Consider the following 25,573-nt stretch of genomic DNA (forward strand, 5'->3'; position numbering starts at 1 on the left):
TCCTCTTCCTCTGTGCGGGCAGAGCCCCGGGAGCAGCCCAGGAGCGGCCCCAGCATGGGCAGGGCCTGCTCTCTCCGCACTGCCATTCCGACCTTCCTGCCGGCACCCAGCCTCTCTGGGTCACTGCCTCGGACGTCTTTCTATATCACCCACCGGAACTTCCAGTCATAGGTCAGACTAAGAAACTGGGACAAACAGGATGTCACTTACACACTTAAGAGTGGGGAGTTAGGGGGCCGGGGTGTGGCTCGGGGGTGGAGCACTTGCTTAGCACGTGTGAGGCCCTGGGATCCATCCTCAGCACAAATAAATAAAAATAAAGGTCCATCAACAATAAAAAAATTTTTAAAAGAAGAGTGGGGAGTTAGTTTAACTCAATGTGGAATATGTGTTCAACAGAATTTTATGAAAACCATTACACAGATTCATAAATCCTGGTATCAAACAAATCCAATTAAGACGTAGATTGAAAAACAGCACAGAGAGCATAAACCTGTATTGTCAAAGAAAACAAAGATGAATACATAGACATACATCCACAATGTCCACTGTTTACCTCTGGGTAGTGAGAGGAGACGAGTGACTTGCTTTGCATTATAGTAAATGAATATTTCTTGGGCAATAAAAATTAGAATCATTTTAACACAACCTAGGACCAGTGACTTTGGAGGCTGAGACAGGAGGATCACAACTTCAAGGCCAGCCTGACAACTTAGCATGACCCTGTTTCCAAATGAAAACTGAGAAGGGTCGGGGAGGTAGCTGGGTGCCGGAGAGCACTCCCGAGTTCAGTCCCCTGCGCCGCACGCACACAAAGACAAAGCAAAACAAAACTAGCAAGTGGGCAAGACCCGCCTGCTGTACTCACTGCCTCATTATTTGATTTTACCAAACATTTCAAAAGCAGCTAGTCAGCTGCCAGTGCTGGGTCCAGCCAGCTGCCAAGCAGGGAATCAGAGGGAGGGGACAGACCCTTGCAATGACACTCCTTGCCAGCCAGGGTGACCCAAGGAGCTGTGGCGGGAGATGTCTTGCAGCATCTGGCTCCTGAAGAGTAGACGTAGAGGGGGCAGAAGGGAGTCCCTTCTCTCTGCCCTTTGTCTCTGTGGGGAGAATCGGAGGGGACTGGGGGGAGGGGTCAGTGCCTCAATCGGCCCCTCCCACCAAGGAGCTCAAAGCAACCCCACCAGGGCAGCTGCAGTGTTGGACCCAAGAACTCACAAGAGGCCCTGGAACCACCGGGCCTCTTGTCACGCTGCCCCACCACAGAGGAGACACTACAATGGCCAGTGGGTTCTCAGCAGCTGGGACAGGAGCCAGAGACCCCAGTCAACAAGGCCATAGCCCACCGTCCCCTGGCAGAGCCAGGGGAGGGGGAGGACATCCTTTGAGGCCTGTTTTTGTTTCCTTGTTTCATCTCCTCTCTTCTTTTTCCACAGAGCCCAGGGTGTTAAGGGGGGGTGCCAGGACAGAAAGGGAGAATGGGGCCCATCACCCCAGACACACGCACACACCAGCCCCACCGCCAGAGGGCGCCCAAGCACAGAGAAGGGGCCCGTGGGGCGGGAGTAGAAGCCTACTCTAGCTCCCGCAGAGAGGGACAGGTCGGGTCAGGCTTGGAGTAATCTTGGAGGGTTGGCCAGGGCGGGGATCCCAGGTATGGGAATCCACCCTCCTCACCCGAATGTCATTTTTGTCACCCTGGTCGCAACCTGCTGCCAGGTGACACAGCTACGCTGGTAACCCTGAGGATTTAGGATGAGGACAGGGATGCGATGCGGGGCAGATGCTTTAGAAGACTAGAGAGAGTCTAGAAAGGAGCACTGGACCCGGCCCGCGGCAGCACTGGCCGGCAGTCACTCCTCTCCACGCGGCCCTTGTTCGTTCTCTGTAAACAAAGCCCGGCTGGACCGGGTGGGGTGTGCCCTGTGGTACCCAGGCACCTTAAAGGCTTTGACCAAAGACATGTCTCACCCGCTTTGCAGAGCCCTGAAGGGGACCAAGGAGGAGGGCTGGAAGAATAGCCAAAGGTCAGGAGCTGGCGCCGTTTGCTCCCGAGGTGCAGGTGCGCTGGGCACTGCACTGAGTCGGTGCGGGATGGCGAGACGCGGGGCCCTCACCCGCATCCCACCGTGTGTGCGCACCCGCACTTTTGCTCTTCCTCGGGTCCCACCGTCCAAGCATCCCCGCCGAGTTTCCCATCGCTTGCCCTGGCATCCGCAGCCTCCTGGAGCCGCTGTCAGGAAAGGGCGGAGGGTGAGTGGGGTCTTCCGTGCTAGGTCCCTGGAGAAGGCTTTACTCTGCCTCCCTGAGATGGCACTAGCATCGGGGAGGACGTTCTCCATCCTCACAGGGCCGCCTTTGCCTCACCAGCGGCGTCACTCCCTCCGGATTCCAGCGAGGAGGAACAGAACTGGGAGGCAGCGCCCTGGGCTAAACGTGGACCCACCTAGGGAGGAAGGTAATGCCGTGCACCGGTGGCCGATGGCCGGGGAGGGGGCAGCGGCCTCTGGTGACAAGCTTGTGGAGTAACCTCCAACTTGGGCCTCGCGGACCTCATCTCCGCACTTCCTCCCTTACCTCCCTGTCTTGGGAGGCTGGGCCTCAAAGGTTCAAGAAGTCAAGAGCCTAGAGAAATACACTGTGCAAATATATTGACTTTATTTGTCTCCATTCGGGAGCCTCACAGACATATCCGGGTAAAAAGATCGTTAAATAAACGCCTTCAGCTATTGCAATGCAAAAATAAATATCAATCCTCCCGCTGCAGCAGCAGCCGCGCTGCGCACCAAAGTCCCATCAGCCCGCCTAACAATTATAAAAGTGTTCAGCGAGAGAGTGTTGGCGTGAGTGTGAACAGGTGTGCTCTGGGGGGCACGGTGGAGCGGTGTGCAAAATCGGAGTTGCAAACCATCAGACGCGGGAGTGGAGCGGCTACCCCGGCGAGACCTGGACGACTCGGCGCGGGCCGCCTCCCGCACACACTCACAGTTCGTACTGGGAAGAGTTAAAAAATAAACATTTACAAGGGCAAAGAAAGCAGCCCCCCTCCCTGGAGTCCCCGAGCGCGCTGGGGCCAGGGCGAGCGCAGCGAAGGGCGCACCCACCAGTTCGCAGCGGGGCGGGAGTCCAAGCGCGCGAGGGGCGGCGATCCCCGGTCCTCACGGGTCCCCCCGGCGCGGGGCGCGGGTCCTCTTGGTATGCACCCGCGGGGCCCGGGGCCGGCCGCGGAAGCGCGCTTGTCCCCGCTCCGGGCGGCGCCCCTCACAGGGCCGAATCGGAGTCGCTGGAGTCCAGGCTGTTCCTCAGTTTGCAGCTGCTGAGCTGCTCCCTCTGCAGCGACAGGCTCTGCGTGCTGCGGCGCAGACACTCCAGGCTCTGCAGGAACGACTTCTTAGCCTTCTCCTCCTCCATGGGGGACACCCCCTCTTCCTCCACCTCCTGGATCTCGTCGAAGGTCACCGGCTGCGTCTTGAAGCGCGACTGGCGCGGCCGCCGCAGCCGGCCCTTGCCCTTGGACAGCTTGGCGGGCCGCACGGGCTGCGGGAACTCGTCGGCCAGGCACACGAAGTGCGGCATCACCGCCTGGTAGCTGGAGCAGATGCCCATGAGCTCGCTGGGCTTGGCGGCCGCCATGGCGCCGCCGGCGTCCGCGGGGCCGGGCGGCGGGGCGCTGGGGCTCTCCGGGGGCGGCCGCTGCGCCGGGCACCCCCGGGAGGCAGCAGCCTGGGGCTCGCCGGGCGGGGGATCCAAATCTGCTGCGGGGTGGCGGCGGCCCTCGCGGGCCCGGGCAGGCGCTCCTCGGAAGGGCGGACGGGCGGGCCCGACGGGGGGCGCGGGGCTCCGGGGGCGCTGCTCCGCTGCGCTCCGAGCCGCTCGCCGCCGCTGCTGTCGCCGTCTGCCCCGCGGCGGCCCGGCTCGCCGCTTATATAGCCCGCTCCTGCCCACACGACTGCGAGCTCGGATGACAGCGAATGCCATTTAAAGCGTGCGCGCCCCGCGCCCTTCCGCCTGACGTCGCCCCGCCACTCTGGGAAAGTAACGGCCCCTTACCCGGCGCCGCCCGCCCGCCCCCTGCCAACCCGGCTCCGGAAGGCAGGCCCCGCCCGCGGGGTTCCGGGAGAATCCGGGGAGCACGCGGCCGCACCGAGCTGCGCCCAGGGCAGGGTGATCCGATCGGCAGCCCGGGGCTGGTAGTGCTGGTTCTGGGATCCCCGAATCTGTACCAGCCCGAGTGACTGTGGGGGTGCAGGTCCCTTCCCCCGCCCGCTAGGACCAGATGCTCACACTCAGGCTCTGGTTATTCTGCCGTGGGGTTGCGCGCCGCGCGCCGGCACAAAGCAGTTCCAGGCTCTCCTGGCACCTGGGAAAGCCAGGGCGACCGGCTCCCCAGAGCTGAGCTCCGAGAAAGGAGCGGGCTCATAGTTCTTGCCACCCCCTTCCCAGGATCGCGCACACACATACGTGCACACACACACACACACACACACACACACACTATTCCATCCCAGCTCTTTACTTCCCTTGATGCCTTCTCTGTCTCCTCACCACCACCCCCAAGTTCCCTGGGCACCCCATTCATGTACTGAAGAAAGACACTGGATATGCACTAACAACAACAATAATAATAGCTACCATCTGGACAGCTTTACTCCAAGCCAGCCAGTGAGCCCCGTTTTACATAAATTATCCTATTTCATCTTCATGAAAGCCCTCTGAGGTAATTGGTATTCTCTCCATTTTCCATAGAAAAGGGAGGCCCAGAGGGGATGAGTCACTAGTCCCTAGTAACTGAGGGAGAGAGGTGGGGTGGACTCCAGAGTCCATGTTCTTAACAGCCCCTGATGAGGGTTGACACCACCAGCCACAGCCCACCACTGCCAGCCGGTCCACATGGCAGCACCTGTCCCCTGCTTTGGGGCTCCCTAGAGGAAGCTTTGTGGGACCAGCCTGAGCACAACTCACGGAGATATTGGCAAAGGAAGGACTCAGTGGGATCTGGCCTCCGTTCCTCCATATCCACTCAACAAAGGCTGAGGACCCGTGTGTACTGGCTCAGGGAGGAAGCACAGTGAGCAAGAAGGTAGAGTCCTGCCCTGGCAGGGGCACCCTGGGCACGGGGCAGTCAGGAACACATAAACAGGAGCATGTGCTGCGGTGTGGCAGGGATGCAGACAGCGAGCTGTGCGCAGCCAGACAGGCTTCCCAGAGGGGGTGACATGTAGCTGACACCCACTAGGAGTTTGATATGAGATGGCCTGAGTGCTTTTATGTATTAGCTCATTTAAGTAAATGTTAGCTGTTTTATTATCAAAGACTCTTGGGTACCAAGTACGTTAGCGTCATTTGCAGATGGGAAAACCAAGGCACAGAGAAGCCAAGCGGCCCGCCCACAGGCCCCACCGCCAGTAAGTACCAGAGCTGAGCTTCAGACCCACACAGCACGGCTCCTGAGCCCCTGCTCTTATCACACTGAAGTGGTCCGCCCTGTGGAGGTCAAGGAAGGACCAGCCGAGAGACAAAGTGGGGAAGGTTTGGGCAGAGGCACCCCTAGCACCAAGGTGTTAAACAAGAAAACACTCAGCTCCTTCGGTGGACCGCGGGGAAGCCTGTTGGCTATAGTAGAGTGGGCGACGGAGATGAGCAGCAGGGACAGTCAGTGTGGCCTCCAGGCCACGTACAGAAATAGAGTTTCATTATAAGGGCATTACTAAGGCACTGGAGGGTTTTGAGCAGGACGAGATACATCCTCCAAATTATGTTTGTATGTGTCGTGGTACTTGTTTGTATTGGGGATTGAGCCCAGGGGTATTTTGCCACTGAGCCATTATCCCCAGACCTTTTTTTTTTTTTTTAATTTTGTGATATGGTCTAAGTTGCTTAGGGCTTTACTAAGTTGCTGAGGCTGGCCTCGAACTTGCAATCCTCCTACCTCAGCCTCCAGAGTTGCTGAGATTGCAGGCATGTGCCACGATGCCCAAATGAAATTGTGTTTTTAAAAAATTCACTCTGGCTGACGTGTGCAGAGAAGACAGGGAAACAGTTGGGAACCCATTTAGGAGATTATTACATGACCTCAGACACAGGACACTGAAGACTTGCACAGGGTGGAGGCCATAGAGACATAGGGAAATGGTTAGATTTCAGACTTAGAGACAGAGCTAAGATGAATTTCTGATGGATTAGATGGAGGCTGCAGCTGGGGCTAGGGTTCAAGTTGACTTCTATGTTTTTCTCTTGAGCAAGTGTTAATGGTGGTGCCATTGATTGACAGGGGCAGAGAAGGTTGGGGAGAAGAAGACCTTTGTGGAGTCTGCTAACTGTCCATTAAAACCCACTCCCCGCTTGGCTGAGGCTGAAAATGCTCATATCAGAACTACAAATCAAAATCAACTTTATAATCTTAAAACTACTGTGATTTGAGCCAGGGTCTCAAAACATTGCCCAGGCTGGTCTCAAACTCTTAAGCTAAATGATCCTCTGACCTCCCCAGCAGCTAGGGACCACCATGCCCGGTTTGCAGCTCCTTCTAAAAGCAGCTTAGCCATACTCTATACCGAAACTGGTACCAGGAGCAGGAAGCTGCCCATGGATCAAAACCCTCGAATCTGTGGTAGTGGCTCAGCTCACAGGTGTTTCCACAGGCAAGCAGCACTGGAGGAGGGAAAGCCGGTGACCCTTGTTATGCTGGGACAAAATACTTAATGCAAACATCACACGTGAGAATAAAAGACAGGCACAATGCCTACTGAGTCTATAATTCTAGAGAAATGGTTGGAAAGAGCCAAAAAGACTGCATGCATTGGCTGCTTGATGCAAGCTATTTCATCTATTTCAAGACATTACAAGAAAGAGACTGGCTAGTTTACAAGAAGAGTGGACAGAAATAGAATCCAGAAAAATAGTGGCACTAGGGTTAGAAAAGCCCACTGGTTTTGTCCAAAGAGCAGGAGACCAGTCTATGGCTCAAAGGGTCTCTCAGTGCCCCTATTATGCCAAAAATTAAGCCAAACGAAGAAATCTCCCCTGTGGCACATTAATATATGAAGGAACCTTGGTATCCAGGTCCCTTGTTTCCTTGGTAGCTTTCACTGCAAGACAGGAGAAAGAGATGGGTTGGGCAAGGAAGAGAGGCTCACTAACTTTCACAAAAGGAGTTCTGGGTGTGGTTACTGGCACATGGCACTACCTAGAACCAGACAGATCCAAAGTCCGTCAGGTTTGTGGAGGAATTGTTATCATCGACAAAAATGTATAAGGCTGGAACACAAAGGCCAAATCAGCATCCAGAAGGGACAGGCGGAGCTGAAGAAACAGCTCATGTTGGAGAGCGCTCGCCTAGGATGTGCGAGGGCCGCGGTTCGAATCCCCGGCGCCCCAGAAAGGACAGGTTCTCACACCCTTTGGTGGTCATAGAGAATTGACAGACAAGGGAGAATTTCTGGAAAAGCAAAACCAAGGACCAGGGAGACACAGGACAAGGAGGGTCACCCCCACAGTCTCTTCTGCCACCAAGGCAGGGAAGTCCTCATGGTTCAAGAGGGTGGGCTTTGGCAGAGACTGTTAGCTCTCCACCCAGTGAAGTCACACCGCCCAACTTTCCCTGCAGCTAGTGGGGGTCCCATGTTTGCTCTCTCACCTGGGAATGTGTGTGTGCAACTCTGCTTCAATGCCTCAAAGCAGTGGCGCCATTAACCTGGGTCCCTCAATGACTATGTGGAACTGAGCTATCTATGTACACTTCCCTTGGAACTAGGAGAGAACAATGAACTGAATGATTTAACACTATTCTAATTTGGGGTCTTATTATATAAACTTAGCTTTATCCTGAAAGAACCATGAGGCATCCAAATGGAAACGTGAAGCAGGCCATAGGCACTTAGGGGTAGATGGCATTTAACACTGGGGGGAGTGGGTCAAGACCCACCTTCCGGACAGAGGGCTGGAACAGGTCTACACCAGGAGGAGGCAAAGCCAGTCAAGAACTTGGAAAGAGCTGGGGTTGTGCCTCAGTTGTACAGGACTCACCTAGCACACATGAGGCTCTGGGCTTGATCCTCAGCACCACATAAAAATAAAAAATAAAGGCATTGTGTTCATCTACAACTAAAAAATACACACAAAAAATTAAAAAAAAAAAAGAACTTGGAAAAGTGTCCAGGCGCAGTAGCACAGGCCTGTGATCCCAGTGGCTCAGGATTGCAAGTTCAAAGCCAGTTTCAGTCACTTAGCAAGGCCTAAGCAACTTGGTGAGACCGTGTCTCTAAATTAAAATGTGTGTATACATAAAGAAGGCTAGGGGTGTGGCTCAGTCCTTAAACACCCAAGTTCAGTCCCTGGTACAAAAACAAAAACAAACAAAACTTGGAAAAGCGAAGTCCAACAGCAGGGTAGGAGAACCCAGAGAACACAATTCAAGAGAAGAATTCAAGAATTCAAGAGAAGGGTGGTTGCAGGAGGAAGGAGATCATTCAAATGGAAGTCTGAGCTGGGCATGGTGGTGCATGCTGTAATCCCAGCAACTTGGGAGGCTGAGGCAGGAGGACTGCAACTTCTCAGAAACTTAGAGAGGTCCTCAGCAACTTAGTGAGACCCTGTCTCAAAAAATAAAAAGGGGGCTGGGGAGATAGCTCAGTTGGTAGAGTGCTTGCCTTGCAAGCACAAGGCCCTGGGTTCAATCCCCAGCACAGCAAAAAAATAAAAATAAATAAATTTTAAAAATAAAATAAAAAGGGCTGGGGATGTGGCTCAGTAGTTAATCACCCTGGGTTCCATCCCTGGTATCAAAAAGAAAAGAATGGGAGTACCAGAAGGGCCCAGCCTGGCTGTACCAGGACTTACTATGTGTCCTTGGATGAGCCGCTTGTCTGCCTACCTGCTGAGGTCTCAGCTGCCTTCCCGAGGATACCCTTCAGTCACTCCATTACATTTTTACATTTTCCCTCGTAGCATACTTATCACTTTCTAAAAGGTCTTCATGTTGACTTCTGAACTGTCCACCTACTCCTCTGGACTGTCAACATTAGCACTGCCTTCCCCAGCACCCAGGACACACAGAGCAGGGCACACAGAGGAGTTCATGGGTCCCTGTGGAATGGAAGCCACCATGCCCACCCTGCCCCAGGCCTCCTGGCAGGCCAGGGAGGGGCTGCACTGCTTCTGTTGGGACTTTCTCCCCAGTGCACACGGCTTGAGGCTCCAAGTTCCCAGACCAGGGAGTGGGGATACCCAAAATCGCCCCTGGATTAGACCCCCACCTTACCCCACCCCAGGGCATTGAAAATAGGAAAGAAGTGTGAGCTCCACAGCAAGGGTCCCAAATTAGCCATGAGATCATTGGCCTGAAGCCCTGCTCACAGGGGAATTCTGGGAAAAGGGGCATGAGGCTGGAGAGACTGAAATCTCCTGTCCAAGACAGGACCTGAGGGCTGGAGGTGTGGCTTAGGGGCAGAGTGCCTGCCTAGCACGCAAAACCAAGGAAAGAAGCAAACAGAAATGGGCCCTGAGATCGCACACTGCCTGGAGTCCCCTGCCACTGCTGACCCGCCCTGTCCTCTACTCCCCCCACTTCCGGATGTCTCCAGGGCCAGACCCTGTCCTAACTGGTCTTTTTATGCCTTCTGGATCCTCTATCTGCAGGAGCCAGCCAAGGGCCACTGTCAGGTTAGGAGAACACAGCTAGATTATAACCTTTCTCTGCCAGACTAGTTCTGTGACTTTGGGCAGGTCTCACTCTGAGTCTCATGTCACACCTAGAAAGCATAAAGACTGTCCCAGGGGTCAATGGCTACAGTCTGGGGAGCACCTTGCCTCATGCCCAGCCTGTCTTGAGCATGAAGTAAAAGTTCCTTTTGCTGTCATTATCTCATGCCCAAACCTTCCTGGCCCCCCAACTTGGCTGAGCAGATGTCAGGGAAGAGCTCCAAGACATTCCTGCTTCCGAGGGCATCCGGGGGCTGTGGTGCCTTACACCTCCCTGCTGCCTGACTCACAATTTAAAAGAGGACGCCGGACAGAGCCACAGGGAGCTCCAGGTCATGTCTCCAGGGGAGGAACTGCAGGCAGAAGTGAACCACGTTAAGGCTTACTGGGGCCCCCACAGCTGACCCTAGAGTGCGTGGGGGGTGTCAACTCTTCTATCAACAGACCCCTCCTCCTCGTTCAGTCCTTTCTCCAAAGGCCAAGAGCCAAAGTCTTCTGCTCTGTAGTGTGCAGAGGGCGAGAGGGGTGGGCAGACTTTGGGGTCTGGGCAAACCAGGGCCACCCAGGCACTGGACCCTGGTTCTTGTTGCCCTCTGGGCCCAGTTGAGTCTGCAGAGGCTGGAAATTCAGGGACAAGTCAATGTCCACTTGTGGCACTGTTGCTGCACCTAGTCACCCTGGCCATTAAAGGGGACACAGGATATTCCTTCTTCTCAGCAGGGCTGCAGAAATATCAGCTGCTGAACACCTACTATGTGCCTGGCACTGTGCCAACTGTGCTTTTCCTCTAAGTCACTCTCAGCAAGTCCCTAGAGGGGAATCCTAGCTTTACTCCATTTTACAGATGAGGACTCATGGTGTTTGGTAGCTTGCCAGGGTCACCCTCTGCTAAGGGCTAAAGCCGAAACACAAAGCCAGGCCAGCCTGACTCAGAACGGTGCTCACTGCTTGCGCCACTCTGTCCTGCTGTCTCTGATTCAACAGGAACAGGACCGGACTCAAAGCCAGATACCCAGGCTGTGGTGCTTCAGCTGCACTGCCACACTCTGGCCTTGAACCAGCAGCTTCCCACCTCTAGCGGCAATTTCCCCATCTGTGAAGTTGGAAGGTCAGACTTCGAGTCACCTGCTCTGACATTCTAGAATTCTCAGGCAGGGAATGAGGGGACCCATTTGCAGGAAGTAGATGCTTCCCCTTAGGCCAGAGAGTGACAAGCAGCCCAAGCTGTGACTGCGGGGGAAGGACTCCCTCCCCGGAGGGGCTGCGGAGCAGATGGGGTAGAAGACAGCAGCAGACCGGGAGGGGCCTGGGCCGCCACCTCCTCCACCATCCCCACCCACACTTCGGCTTTTGGGCAGAGCTGGGATTTAAAAAAAGTACCTACCAGTTCTTCAGCTATTAGCAGGGCTCTGATTCCAAGGAGCCTTTGGTATCCTGGGCCCCGGGTCGGATGGCAGCAGGGGTGTGGTGTGCGTCCTACGAGAGCCCTGGAGGACTCGATCAAGGTGCAGAGAACAGGGCAGGAGAGTCTCGGCTCCCGAGGTCGCCTGTCTTCCCCTGGGGGTGGGCGAGATGGCCAGGCTGCCACTGTCCTGCTGTTCTGGCCCAGACCCACTGCTGCTCAGAAGCCTTGATCAGTTGGGGAACCCCATCCTCCTCACCCAGAAGTCCCCCTAGAGTGAGTCTCAGGGCTCCACGTACTCAATGAGGGGACAGTTTTTCCAGATGGTGCTGTTTGGGTGGATCTGCACTTTGGGTGTTTTGGGTCCAGCCAATGTGGCATGTGTGTGTGTGTGACATAAATATGAATGTGGAAGGGGTAGAAAAGGGACAGCAAAAAACACATCTCAGGCAGTGAGTGACAGGGCCTTCACTGGGTGTCCTGCCTCCCGGCCGGCCCTCAGCTCCCGCTGGTGCCGCCCCACCCAGTGGGCCCTTGGCACAAAGCCTATGACTTCGGCAGCCTACCAACTGCTCCTGCCTCACTCAGAATTAGCACTTCGTCTGGTACAATTGTGAGCATAAAAAGTGTTTTGATAATTTTGCTGGAGGGTTGCCATGACAATCCCCAGCAAGCTCCAAGAGGGGGTGTCAGTGTGCACGAGCCGGAGAGAAAGGAGAGGGAGAGGGGCAAGACAGAGGAAGAGGCTCCAAGAGGCACAGGGAGGCAGAGAGGAGCAGAGCCAGAGAGACCCCAGTGACACCTCCCAAGTCAGACCATCCCACCCTGATGGCCCTTCAGGCTGCAATGAGCTCACTGTCTCATCTGATCTCCCTGTCCATGGTGCAGGGGGACACCAGCTGCTGGTGGGCAGGCTGTGGGGCTGGCACGGCAGCACAGCTCCCAGGCGGGGAGGAATCCTGGTACTTCCCTGTCCCGGGATGATCCCCAGGGAACACGAGGCTGGGGGTGGGGCAGGGACATTCTTGGGGACTCAGAGGGAGCAGGGAAACCTCTTGAGAATCCTGCCCAGACTGCTGGCCTGGCTGTGCTCACGGGAGTAATGGAAGCTCATTTCTCCACCAAGGGTCTGCTTCCATAACACGAGTACTGCCCCGGGTCAGTGGCTACAGTATGGGAAGCCCAGCATCCACGGCTCAGGAGGCCTTAGCGTCCCCGTCTGAGACCACCAGTCTCAGATCACCATGACTGAGTACCTGTACCACATGTGGCCCTTGAGCTTCACAAACTAGTTTCTCCTGTGACCTCAGCAAAGCAAGTATACTTTTGCTGTCTTTTGAGATGAAGACTTAGAAGCCCAGAGAGGTCACACAGCAAGCAGCAAGGCGGGGCAGTCAGGTTGGACACCAGTCCTGGATTGTATCCCAAGCCCCACTGCCTGCTGGTTCTCTGGAAGGTCCATCTGACACTACCCTCATGTGCACAGGGAAATGAAAGTCCAGCGACCTCACCCAGCTAGTTAGCATGAAGCCTGGCTTGCAGCCTCCAGGCCTGAGGAGTTTCTCTGCCTTAATTGAGCCACAAGCCAGGACCAGACATCTCACAGCCAACGGTAGCAACTTTCTTATGTTCCAAGTGAAAGTGCAAGTCTAGTCAGGAGACTGAGGCAGGAGGAGGACTCAAGGCCAGAAGTTTGGGCCCAGCCTGGGCAACACAGTGAGTTCCATGACAGGAAGGAAGGAATAGAGGGAGTCTGTCCATCAGTCTCCGCCATAGAAAGGAATTTTTCTGGTTATCAGCAAAACAGCAGAGGGCGGCTAAGCCAGGAACAGAGGCCAGAGGGTCACAGGTTTTCCCAGGCAGTCTCAAGTCCCCGCTGCACCAGGCAGACGTGCAAGCTTTCCTAGTCTTGACTATCAGTGCTGTGTGGTCAGGTCACTTGGGCTCTCGGAGCCCCAGGATGTGCAGCTGCCAAGAGCTGATGTGATACCAGGTGTGGCTGTTGAGTCAGGAGCCTGGAAAGAACCGTCTTCCAAGTTGTTCTACCCTGGAACACCGTCCTCATGACAGACGCGCCCTCATCCCTCATCCCTGAGGCCGGTGCAAAGCCACCCTTCCATAATTTACCACTAGGGTGGGGGCGGGGGGACCACAGAGAAAGTGCTAGGGACACTGCAGACACTTCTTACGGCCTTAGTAATGGGAGACAGCAAGAAAAGCAGCAGACAGCAGCTCAACACTGGCTATCTGGATGCCTTGGTTCTGATGTCTACTAGCAAGTTCTTCTTGTTACCCTGGGATTATAGAAGTCTCATGCCTGCCCAAACTTCTCTAGGGATGGAGGGAAGCTTATGAGGATCAAATTAGATGATTTATGAGAAGATATTGGCATAAACCTTAGTTCTTTTAGGAGAGTAGACATTTTAATTGATATAAATTGGGGTCAAAACGATGTCCTGTGGTACTCTAAGCCTGTCCTTGGGACGGGATGCACAGTCAGTCTTGTAAATAGCTACAGGACCTCTGGGACCCTCAAAGTCCTTCCTCAGGCTGCGCATGGACACCAGATGTGCCTGCTGTGTCTGGCCTCTGCGGTCTTAGGGCATGCCGGGGTGGGCAGGGGCTGCGCCAGGGCACCCAGCTCAGGACAGCCTCTCCCAACACTGCCCAGCTGTGGAGAGCATTCCTCCTTGCTTCAAAACAGTAGTAGTTGCCCCTTCTCCAGTCATTCCCTGAAGGGACATGCAGGGACGAGAGTCAAAGGGAGGTGGCTTTCGGAGCCTCTACATCATGCCCAGCATCAGCGCTTCTCACCCTTAGGTTTATCCTCCGAGACAAGTACTGCTACCCCAAGCTTTTGTTGAGGATGGGCCCACGAGCCCATGCAGTAGGCAGAGCCAGTGCTGGGACCTGAACCCAGGTATGTCTGTTGTTGACGCTGTTCTCCCCATCTCCACTTCCCACATGGTGAGTCCCAGACCTGCCCAGGGAGCGATTCAGGGGAGGATGGGGTGAAGAGGGAGCTAGCCAGGACTGGGGAAGGGTCTAGAATTCTAACTGGCAGCCAGGCTCAACTTGCCCACAACTCTTCCGGGGAGATGAGTGTCCTCTGGTCCAATCAGTAGTCTTAGAGCAGGGCAGGGAGGGGCCTTAAGTGACATCCAATCCCACTCCCCCTTTACCCACAGTGATGGCAGAAGGCCTGGGGGCCCCCCTCCCAGAGGCCCCAGCACTTGAGCCAGACAACCAGGCAGCAGGAGGGCTCAGGGACCTCAGCCATGAGCTCAGACAGGTGGCTCTCTGTGCAGCACACCTCCAGCCACACAGCCTGGTGACAGCCTTGCCCACAGTCCCAGCATCTGAGATTGGAAACCACTGTCTGAAGACACAGCCAAGAAGACCAGAGGCTCAGCTGGTGGGGGTTGAGAGGCCACAGGAAATGGAAGAAAACTACAAGCTGCTAGAGCAGGAAGCAGCCTGAAGATGAGCGGGAAGCTGCTTGCAGACCCTGGGGGTGTGGTGCAGGGACGGCCCTTGCACGGCTTAGGGACCATGACCAGCATTTTGAAAATCACACATAACAGAACACAAAACATCCAAGTCAGCACATCATATTGCATCACGAGGCTAGTTGTGCATTCGCGTGTGTCGATTTTTTCTTTTACAATCAAGCGTTGCAGTTTAAAAAGCTAAAAACGATGCCACATTCGACTGGTCAAGCCCTGCAGTTTTCTCCTATTAATGCCTGAGCGGCCTAAGTGAGCGCACACTTCCAGCGCTTCCTAGCGGGAGGCGCGCACATCAGGAGCTGTGGCCTTCTGCTGGGTGTACATTAGGGTACGCAGCCATGTTCTCCCGGACACATGCAAGCCCTGTACTTGACACAAGGGGAAACTGAGGCCAAGGGCAGGAAAGGTTTTGCCCAGAGCCAGCGGACCCAGGATTCCTAAGGCCGGGACAGGTCTGATTTCTTGCTGCCTTTTATCCACCTTGTCAGCTGCTAGCCCACGTTGTCCCCTGGCTCGAGTGGGCGGAGTCTGGTGTCTGATGTGCTGGGGGAGGGGAGGCAGGCCAGTACTGTGCTGGGCTGTGGTGACGAGCTTCTCCGGCTCTCCCTCCTCAGAGCTGTTCCTCTCCTGCCTTTGTCACTGCTTTTCCTCCTCCCACCCCTGCCCTGTGACACCCCAGATTCAGGTTCCTCTCCACCCTCCTTCCCACTGGTCCCCACAACGGCCCCCTGCAAATTCATCCCACTTCCTGACTAGACTGGGTCCCCCTCCCCCCAGCCCCTGTCCTAGACCCATCAACACAGTTGTTCTTCTCAGCAAGCAGCAAGACTCGCCCAGAGTCCAACAAGCCCCACCTCACTGGGTCCCCAGGAGCGTGTAGGGTGTAGGATGAACCGCGAGGACTACAACAGATCCACAGTCTCACTCAATTCTTGCAATAACTCTGTTTTATAGGTGGAGAAACTCGGGCTAGGAAATTTGCCAAAGTCTATGTGGCAGTAAGTGGAGGAGCTGGAACTAGAATCAGGTTTATTGGGCACCAAATATACACCACACACCACCCTGCTGGCAGCCTTTCCTGGGAACAATGTGCAGGGGCAGGCGATGCGAGTCCCACCTCATGCCGCAATGAGGAAAGGAGCGCTCCAGGCCCAGGAGGAGGAATATTGGAAAGGCAACACCCGTCCTCCTCCCAGCCTCCCTTACTCTTTCCCAAGAGAAAGGGAATGAGTTATCTGATGGGGTGGGGGGCACCGGAGAGAAGGAACTGTGCTGGGTATGGGGAATCTGGCCCTCTCCTGCCCACTTCCAGACCTGCGTGCACACAGAAGTGCGTACGCTGCTCCTGTGTCCCCCATGTGGGAAGGGCATCTGGGAAGGGCCAGCTCCTCCATCCCCCATGTGCAGGCTTCAGTGGGGCAACCTTGGTGAGTTGGACCAAGAAGCCCGACAGGTCCCAGCACAAGCCTCGGCTCCCACCAGCGGTCTCAGTAGTTCTACTGATATTCTGCCCTCACAGCCGAGTCCCATGTTCTTCTCTTGCTCCAGCACTCATGGGAAGAGGGGGTGCTTCCGGCACCAGAAAACCCTCCATCTTTCTCCTCACCATTCCCCGAGGGACCAGCAGGCCACAAAGCAGACCAGGCCCATGACTCCAGCAGTCTCCCCGGGTCTTCCTAACTCCAGTCTCCTCCCTATCCTCCATCCTGACAAATCCATTTTTCTAAAATTTACCCCTAAGCTCTCTGCCCAGGCAGGTCTGCTGGCCTGACCCAGCCCACCTTCCTCTCACCATTGTCACACAGCCCTGGACACAGGCCACAGGGGGCTTCGCAGCTGCCACTCTGCAGGATCCTCCTCCCCATTCTCCAGTGCCTCTTGCTCCATGAAGCTTCCCTGGCCAACCCACTGTGACTCCTGCTGCACTTCCGAATGTTACTGTCCATCTTCAACTGTGTCTTGTTTTTAGTGACAACGGAATGCTGGCTGCGATGAACATTTCTTGCCTGCTCTGGGTCAGGCCCAGGGAGCCTCTCCTTCAGGGGAGTGTCACAGGACACAGCACATCTCAGATGTGCTCCAACACTGTCACAGGGCCTCCTGTTTCTGGGAAGCCATTTGTGTTATGCACCTGGTATGCACAGCCTGTGGGATCGGGCAGCAAGCCCACTTTCAGGTTCTGAGAAGCAGTCTCAGGTGTACTCAGTTTCTGCCACAGGACAGTTGTACCAGCCACACTGCTTGGCTGTGCCTCCGTTTCCTCAATTAGAAAGTGGGGACAAAGCAGACCTCGTCCTCAGCCTGAGGTTAGTAAATCAGTGTTAGTATGTATAAAGCACTTCATACCAGTGCCTGGCACATATTCCAGCTTTGTACAAGTGTCACCTGTTCTCTGTCTGAATTGAGGCCCAAATGAGGCCAGAGCGTGGGCTTCGACTGTGTCATTACCTGCCTCTCATCATCCACTCTCATGATTTCCAAATGAAAACGGTCACTAACATTAAAAACCACACCAACACCACAATCTCAGTACTGGTTAAATAATATACTAGTGTATACAACACTATGCAGCCACTCAAAGTGAAGTTTGAAACAATAATGTCATATACTAACCTACATAAGAAGAGAAAGGTCACAAGACTCTCAATTCAGTGTGATGTAACTTTAAGTACACAAATGTGTAGGAAAATACTGCAAACTGTGAAGACTTGCAATTTCTGGCTTATGAAATTACAAGTTTTCTTTTTATCTTTTTAACTTGTTTGCAAAGAACACACAAACCTTTTGTGGGAAGGAGAAAAAACTAATTTTGCAAAAGAAAATAAAAGTCCCATTGGTTTCCTGCTATCTGCAGTGGAAGGGATTGTGTCTTCCTTTTATATATTCTCCACCACATCTAACACAATCTCTGGACATAAAAGCCCTGGTCTTGAACAGCATTCCAGACAGGCAATCTTACTTAATCTTCCAGGCCAAGGCGTTCCGTACAGTTTAGAAATGGCCCAAGCAGTGAAAAAAAAAAAAAAGAAAAATGACTGACTGGCTGGTGGGGGTGCATCTGAGTCTGGTCAGTTGGTGACCTGCTGGGAGACATCAAGAATTGACCTCAAGGGGAGGAGACAGTGGAATTCTGGAATCCAGCCAGGGATGTTGCATTAGGAGACCAATTACCTGGGGAGAGCATGTGGCCAGCCTGCCAAGAGCAAGCTGAGCATCAGGGCGAGACCACTTTGGCATCTGGGAGCTCTCTTCAGTGGGATCTAAAGAACTTCTGAGGAGAGGTTAAGTGCAGCTGGATCGTAATAGGATCAGCCCCACTTGGGCACCATTTTCGTTTCGGCCATCCTCCTGAGAGCCCTACCCCACCCCCAACCTTGGTGACTGCAACAGAGGCACATGCACCAGGGGAGCCTGCCGAGGGCAAGGCAGGGTTGCAGCGCCACCCATCAGCCACGAGGGACCGTCCACCCAGCATGAGGGTTGAGCTTGGGGTAAGCAGAGCATGGGCAGTGCAGCACTTGAAAGAATTATATTACTAAGCATGTTACTGTCAGGCATGTGACACGCATGATAACAATCCTCGCCAGACCCTCAAGAGGAGGGTGCTTCTCATCTCCTGGCTGAGGAAACTGAGGCTTGACTGGCTGGTCCAAGGTGACTCAGGCAGGGCAGAACTCAGATGCAAGCCCAGGTCTGCCTGACTCAGGCTGAGGCTCTTTCTGGCCTCTGACCTATATGGAGGCTGGGGTAGGGGTGGGGTTATCACAGCTGCCCTCTAATCCTGCATTTGCAGGCCGCACTGTGATTGGAAGAGGAGGCAGGTCCCCACTTGTCCATGTGAACTGGACAGTCTGGCCTGACACCCCTTGCCATTTGGTGCAGCTTCCACCACGTAAGGCAGGATGCTACCTCAAGCTGTGGCAGGGATCCCTGGCGTGTCGCCAGCAATCTGAATGGGGGAGCGGGGTGGCCAAGACTATCAATAGGGCCTCTTGGAGGGCTGCCCCATAGGCACTGTGACCTTCTGGTACTGCCTCCCGTGATCCCTCTTTGCACCAGGTCTCTTAGAGTGGCACTGAGAACATGGAGAAGCACAGAGCCTTTATCCTGTGCTCCTCATTTCCTGGGTAGCTTTTGGATGCTGACTAGGTAACTCTTCAGTGTTCTCGTCTGTTTAATGGGGATACACTTCCTAACGCACACCTTCATTGGCTCTGGGGAGTTAAAGGGTAATGCCTGCATAGTGTTCAGGACTCACCACTGGCCCACCTGATCCTACACCAAAGCTGAACAGACTCAGAAGATGAAGAGAAAACTACATTCCGATGTTCAGACGTACCCACCAGGGTTTCTGCCTCTAGGCTAGCTATCCCCACTCCCCTCTTACTCCAGGTGAACAAAGGATAAAGGATAAAGGTCAGAGAGAGGGAGTGCTGGGAAGAAACTGGTGGCCAATCCCTTCATGTTTTCACAGGAAACATCCCAGGAAAGGGCATAAGGCTTCTGTGAGGTTCTGTTCTTTTCCAGAGTCCTGCCTGGGTGGTCCTTGCAGTCTGAATACCCCTGGGACAGTCTGGCAAGCCCCAGGGCATCCTTCCTCCACCCATCCCCAAACATTCCTTAGACAGGTAGGGTATAGCCCGGGACCCAGAATCACTTTTGCAGGGAGTGGATTCCCTTCCTGCACAGTCCACCCCCACTATCCCAGTACAAGTTGCTGAGGCTGGGGGTCCGCGGGAAGGCGGCTCAGTGTCGGAGCTTAAGGTCAATCTCCTGCGGTGGGAGGGGCCAGACGCGCCTTCCTGCTGCAGCCTCTCGAAAAAGTGAGGCAGCTGTTCCACCAAGGCTGCAGGAACTATTTGGCCAAGATGCAGCCTCAGGCTACTGGGCTGCGCTTGGGCTTCAGGAACTTCGGCTGGATATCCTCAGCACGTCGCTGCAGGAAGCAGGGCTCGTCACTGAGCGCTCGCCCACACCCTTCCTGCAGTGGGCGGCTAATTGCACCTCGGTCACGTGGCCGCCGGCACGCGCAAGGCCCCCCACTTCCTCCTGCTGCCTCCCGTGAGGGGCCAAAAACGTGTAGCCCTGCAGCCCCAGGCTGCTCTGCCAGGGCCACCTCTACAGCCCTGCTGTTGGTCTTGTCCCCAGGGTCAGGAGGCCCCAGGACACACTAATGCTTCTGGCCAGGCTGCTCAGGCCTCACCTAGCCCACTGCCAACATGGGCACCCAGGATCCAACAAATCCTCTGGGTGCTTTAGTTCCTCCTGAGTTTGAAAAGACAAACAGCTCTTGTGATCGGTGGCAGGGATATCCCGAATTAGGATGCCGTCCCAACAGCAGAGCTACTCTTGCAGCCCTCCTTTCACCTCCACTCCCTATAGACAACAGAATTTGGGACCCGAGCCAAATCCTTGAGGTCCCAGCCACGGTCCTGCCTGAGCAATGACACATCCATACTCCTGAAGGCCATGTGAGAATAGGGACTGTCCCTGTGCTGGGTGACATCACAGTTCCCCTGAGGGGGAGTGACTGCATTGAAATCATCCTCACAATGATGTCACAAATACAAACCTCTGACAGCTGAGTGGGCTCATTTGACAAAACTCTCTTCAGTAGTGCCACTACAAAAGGACTGCCTCCTTCACCCCGTTTCCCTGCTGTTCTCTGACTGGCCTGCCCCGGCTTTTACACTAACAAAGAGCCCCGTCCAACACGGGCTCTCCTCCCCTGACAGGCTGGGGACAGCTTGTATAACACCCAGGCACATGACTACTAAATCAGCTGGAAGAAGCACCATTAGTCCGTGCTCCACACCAATAAATGACCATTAAAGCCATTTCTTTATTGACCCCCCGACGTAGAAATCGTATCTAAGAATGGATTCAAGCAGCACAAATCTGACAAGGGTCTCATATGGAGGTTTCTTCCAAGGAGAAAATGGGAGGCAGAGGGAAGGGACAGTTGTAAACTAGTCCCTAGGAGGGGAGTGAGTGGGTAGAATCAAGTATAAGTTAAGATTTAAACAGAATGCATCACTATGGAAACATCCAGCTTTCTCAAAGGCACTGTTAAGAAAAATAATCAAGACTTCAGATTCAACACTACAAGTGTTTATGACCAGAAAAGGCAAAGTGGGTCTTAGATATTCTGCAGCCAAGAAAAAGCTGCCAGAACTCAAGGAGAAATATTCCCAGCAGGGCAGGAACCCATCATTTGTCAGGACTTTCTCTGGAACCCCCCAGCAGGAGCATTCTGCTCACTGCAGGGCCTGCTTAACTCCTTCGGGGTTGCCATGACATGCCCAGAAGCCATGACAGTTACAGACCAGGTCCAGCCAGGCCTGCGTGCACCAGGACAGGGGCAGGGCAGCCGTGGAGGCAGTCGGGAGCTCATGCCCCAAGGAAACAGCAGGTTCGTGAGCTGTGTGACCTAAACTTATTAGGAATCACCAGCTAGGCTAGTGGTTTGTAAACATGGATCAAAGTAGAACCTTATTTCTGTACTGGGGACTCAATCTGTTGCTAAGTGTCACAACAGGCAATAAGACATTTCTAGTGTGAAGCCTGACCAGTTCCTTTGGGCTGTCTGTCGCCTAGGGTGGTGATGTTGGTGAATATTGTAAGGAAGTCCCACACTGAGTTCAGGCATCATGCAGGGTCCCTAAATGTACACACAGAGAATGAGGGAAGAAGGGATCAAAGAGGAAAACAACTTACCTGAGAAGTTTCAAGCTATATCTGTTTGAATATGGTCAATAAACACTTGCCAGGAAGATCAGCTGAGCATTTATCTAAAATCCAGAAATTGGTTTCTATCCTCTCTCAAAGAGCTTCCCCTGTTAAATGGCCAACTGCTGGTTCAGTTGGCAGCAAAGTTTCTGACTTGGAGATGCTAATGTTGATTAAGAAGAGATACGATGCAAACACCTGTCCTGATGCACAAGAAAGTAGGAGGCAAACAGGTGGCCAGTGGCTGGCTGTGGCCAGCTCTGCTTGAGCAAGGCCCCCAGGGACATCCGTTGACTGTTCTGCCTCAATTCAGTAAGGCAGAGCACACAGGTGACTTCTGGCTCTGTTGCAGAAAGTTCTGTTAAACTATTCTTGGAGATTTGTTTCCCCATCTCTACCAGGGGAACAATCCTGCTCTTGCAGCTCTGGGGGGAGGATCAGGGATTATATATCAAAGCTCTTAGGGCAGGGCCTGCAGGCTATGGTGCTCAGGGGGTGGGGGGCAGCTAAAAAAAAGAAACCTGTTTTTCTTTATGCTATAGCTGTTATAGTTGATTCCTCTGCTTTATGTGTATCATTAGCAAAATTAGCTTGATCCCAATCACTGGGTAAGAGCTACCATCAGAGAAACACTGCAACAGGTTGGTGCATCACTGAGTACGCTGTCCTTTGCTAGAGTCTGGAATTCCTATCCATTCCTAAACTCAGCAGTTTTATTGTGTGGCAAAAACTAACTTGACATTATAGAAGATATGCTATCTGAGAGGTGGAAATAAATGACAGTCAGGGCATATGTAGTCTACAGTGACAGCAAGAAACCAAAGGTAAGATTTGCGGCTGATGGAGAGAACCAGGTGGTAACCCAGAACATCTTCCAGAGAGGGGGAATCTGTCTCCCTGACAGACAGGGGTGAGTGAAGAGATCAAATGCACAACTGATGCCAGCAGACAGGGCAACCCTACGTTAGGAGGGTAAGTGACGGAAGTTTGGAACCATCTGCCAGTTCTTTCATTTGTAAAGAATGGAAGAGGAATTTGACAGTGTCACGCACCAAACTCAACCAAAGCTGGCTGTACCACCGAAGCCAGTTTTGTTGGCTTCAGTAGGAAAACAGCTAGGAATTAAATAGAGGATTTATTTTATGTTCACAGTGATTTGTACCTTTACTAGGAAGGCACAGTATGTGTTCAATTGTATGAAGCATTTAGTATTTCTTACAAAAAAGGAACTATATACATTAAAAAAAAGAAAAAAACCCCAACACACAAAAACCAGACTCCAGGGCAGGGAGCTAGAAAGCGTGTGGGAGAGCAGAGCCCTGCCAGGCACGGAGTCACACCTGAGCTGAGTGAGCCTGCGCATTCTGGCACCTCACCGTGATCACGGGATCGCTGGTCTTACAGCATGGAATGGAAACAGGATAAGAAGCAAGAAGATGCTGTAAATTTTCCCCACAGGCAGAGAGAGAAACACTAACTCCCCTGCCCTACTTTCTTCCATTTAAATCGACTGTTTTTTTCTCAGTTCCAAATCTTATTTGGAGTTAACCTGGCACTCTGCTCTGGAGACAAGAGGTCAAGGAGACACGTGCTTTTATGATGCAATAGGGGGCAGCCACTCTGTTCTGTTTTGGGAACCCTGGTGACATCACAGGCTAACCCTTGAACCTGGGGAGCTTGTGTGTAAGGGAACACTGAGTCAGAAGAGAGCCTTAGTCATGGGACTACTGAAATCTAAGGTGAAGAGAACCATGAGGTAATCGAGCCCGTTCCCTGCAGGACTGCTCCTGCTTCCATCTGGCTTGGGTTTAAATGACTCAAGTAATTCTCTAGAGGAAACTAATCTATGTGGAACAGCTGTCACTAACCGGGTATTTGCCCTCTTTAGCCTGCTACTTCTCACGACACGCTCGTTCCTGCCTTCCTTTAAGGGGACAGTTTTCTCTGGTGTCACAGGTAGTCCAGGGCCTGGCTGCACGGCCTTCACTCTGTGCGGAGGCCTGTAACCTGTCTCAACGGGCCCAGGAAGACTGATAGGTCAGGAGGCTCAGTTAAACAGTGTCCCCTGAATGCACAGCTTTCCACTGCAACAACACACAAGCTGAGATGTTAAGGAGCCAAGACAGACTTCAACACAGTCCCGAGAAGCCACCTCTGTTTGGGTTTTGGCAGCTGTCTGCCTACGGAAGGCTCCAGAGTCACTGACGCACATTTATATCTCCACTTCGCAAATGTCATTAAGGAATAAACACGTGCAGATTCTCCCCAGAGGCACAAGGCCATTTGTATTTCTTCAAATTATAGGGAGAGGGCAGGAGAAAAGCAGCTTCTGGATCAAATCATCTGTGAGCACTGCCACAGCAGTTTTAATTTGCCTAAAGATAATGTGCAATCTTGAGATGTGCTTTGGAATAACCGTCCCCACAGTAGACATATTACCAACATGAACTGCTGGTGGCTTTCATTTAATAGGACTCCAGGCTGGGAAGCAACGCCACCATCTTCCAAACAGCCACATCACGAGATCAGCTGGAGTAGCCTCTCAAAACTTCTTCCGGTGGAAGGGCTGCTCAGCGTTGGCGTGGTCCTGTTCTAGCCAGGACCTCCATCACCAAGGAGCCCCCTCAAGGGTGTGGATAAACTGTCCGAAAGGTCAGGTTTACTCTCGGTTCTCTGGAGTGGTATTCCTTGGGCACTCGATGCTAAATGGAAATGTAAATAACTTTCTGACACACACACAATTTTAGTTCTAAGGGATTTACAACTTGTTTATGAGAATATGAAAACATTTCCATTTTGTCCCTGTCTCAATGAACAGTGTTAAGCTCTCCAAATCACTGTGGAGAACAGTCTTCTCAGAAACAAATCTGTATCTGACCCCTCACACTATGCGAGCACCTTGCAGCAGGATTCTCTTCTAACTGTGGCTCTTCCTCTCAGACTCCTGCCATTTGTCCAAATCACATAAGAAAAACATAAGTGGATAACGTCAAAGAGAGGTATGAGACTTCACTCTCAGGCTAAGCAATAATATGCACACCTTAAAAATGCTCTGGCCTAAAAAGCTGTGCAGTCCAACATGGCAGCCACTAGCTACCTGACATTATTTAAATTTAAATTAATTAAAATTAAAAACTCAGTTTTAGCACCCTGGTCACTTAAGTGGTCAACAGTCACATGTGGCTAGTGGCTACTACAGTGGGCAGCAACAGACACAGATCTCTATCCTGGTCAAAGAGAGCACTCCTGGACACTAAGCCTGCAGAGGTCCGTTTGATAGTCAGCAGTATTTAACTCCTTGGAAACAAGGCCAACTTATTGGTCATTATAACAGCAAGTAGCTTTTCACCACATGCTTGCTTGGGAACTGAGACTCAGCCACGCAAGAAAGTGCCTCCAGAAGAGGAATCTGTAGTACGTGCCTGTCCTCACCTGCCAGTCAGCCTGGGTGGCTCCTTCCATGATTAACAAGGTCCCGTGATCCAAGGGAATCTTCACCCTCTCCACAAATGTGTAGTCTCCATTCTCCTCCTAGAAAACAGCATGCACTGCACTGAATGTTTTTCTTAGTGAGCAAGAGGCAACAGACAGCAGTCAGAGATGGAAAACACTGCTCCTCAGCCAGACTGTGGGGCCAGCTCTTTGGCCTTGGGCAAGTGTTTTCACCTCTCTGTACCTTGATTTAGTCAGTTGTAAGATGAGGACCGAGACAAAGGGCTGCTGTGAGCCTCGGCTGACACTTGGGCTCACGGTAAGTATGCACGAGAGCCAGCTCCATGACCACCACACCAAGATGCAGAAAGGCCACTCTAGCTTGGGAGGAAGCTGACATCCCTTACACCACGATTCCTTGTCTGCCCACCGCGGTGCTCTACATGCCAACACTGTGTGGCGAAAACGGCCTCCTAAGCCAGACTTGCTAGGCCGAGTCCTACTTCACCTTTTCCTGACTTACGCTGATTACTCAGTACCTATGTTAAAAGCCTCCGCTCTTCCCACCACGGTGCTCTGCTGTGTGGAGATCCATTCCTCTTTCGAGAACAGACAACTGCAAAATTTTCTTCAAGAAGGGAGCTCTGGCTTGCCCAGAACAATGCTGCCGTGTGAAGCCTGGCTGTCTGAGCCTTTGAGAACAGATCACAAATCCTGAATAGTTAGGGCACAAAAGCCTTGAAAGTACACTGCCCCTTTCTCCTGGAGAGCTCGAAACCAATTTCCGTCCAACACAGTC

General features: G+C 53.2%; 2 protein-coding genes and 1 long non-coding RNA gene across 4 annotated transcripts in view; 1 reads left to right on the forward strand and 2 right to left on the reverse strand.

The window, feature by feature from the left end:
- LOC306639459 overlaps nucleotides 1-25,573 on the forward strand; it is a 288,549-nt gene that overhangs the window by 104,383 nt on the left and 158,593 nt on the right. The gene's annotated exons all lie outside the window — the stretch shown is intronic.
- On the reverse strand, nucleotides 2,640-3,996 carry LOC306639455 (uncharacterized protein C11orf96 homolog). The gene has a single exon (XM_079103053.1). The coding sequence runs from the start codon at nucleotides 3,979-3,981 to the stop codon at nucleotides 3,265-3,267; it is 717 nt and encodes a 238-aa protein (XP_078959179.1). The 5' UTR covers nucleotides 3,982-3,996; the 3' UTR covers nucleotides 2,640-3,264.
- ALKBH3 (alkB homolog 3, alpha-ketoglutarate dependent dioxygenase) overlaps nucleotides 20,663-25,573 on the reverse strand; it is a 35,978-nt gene continuing 31,067 nt past the window's right edge. Inside the window, exons 8-9 of one of the 2 annotated variants that reach the window (XM_079103048.1) lie at nucleotides 24,775-24,873; nucleotides 20,663-24,044 (exon numbers count right to left, since the gene is read on the reverse strand). In XM_079103048.1, coding sequence (XP_078959174.1) covers nucleotides 23,967-24,044; nucleotides 24,775-24,873 — 177 coding nt within the window. In that variant the 3' untranslated portion in view covers nucleotides 20,663-23,966. Of the gene's footprint in view, nucleotides 24,045-24,079; nucleotides 24,287-24,774; nucleotides 24,874-25,573 lie in introns of those variants that run through there. The other variant, XM_079103049.1, reaches the window with a different exon arrangement.

Source organism: Sciurus vulgaris (genome assembly GCF_902686455.1).
Source record: "Sciurus vulgaris genome assembly, chromosome: 11".
Classification (NCBI taxonomy): Eukaryota; Metazoa; Chordata; class Mammalia; order Rodentia; family Sciuridae; genus Sciurus; species Sciurus vulgaris.

Excerpts from the sequence above, each read along its gene's own strand:
- LOC306639455 (XM_079103053.1), bottom strand. The coding sequence starts at position 3,981 with ATGGCATTCGCTGTCATCCGAGCTCGCAGTCGTGTGGGCAGGAGCGGG.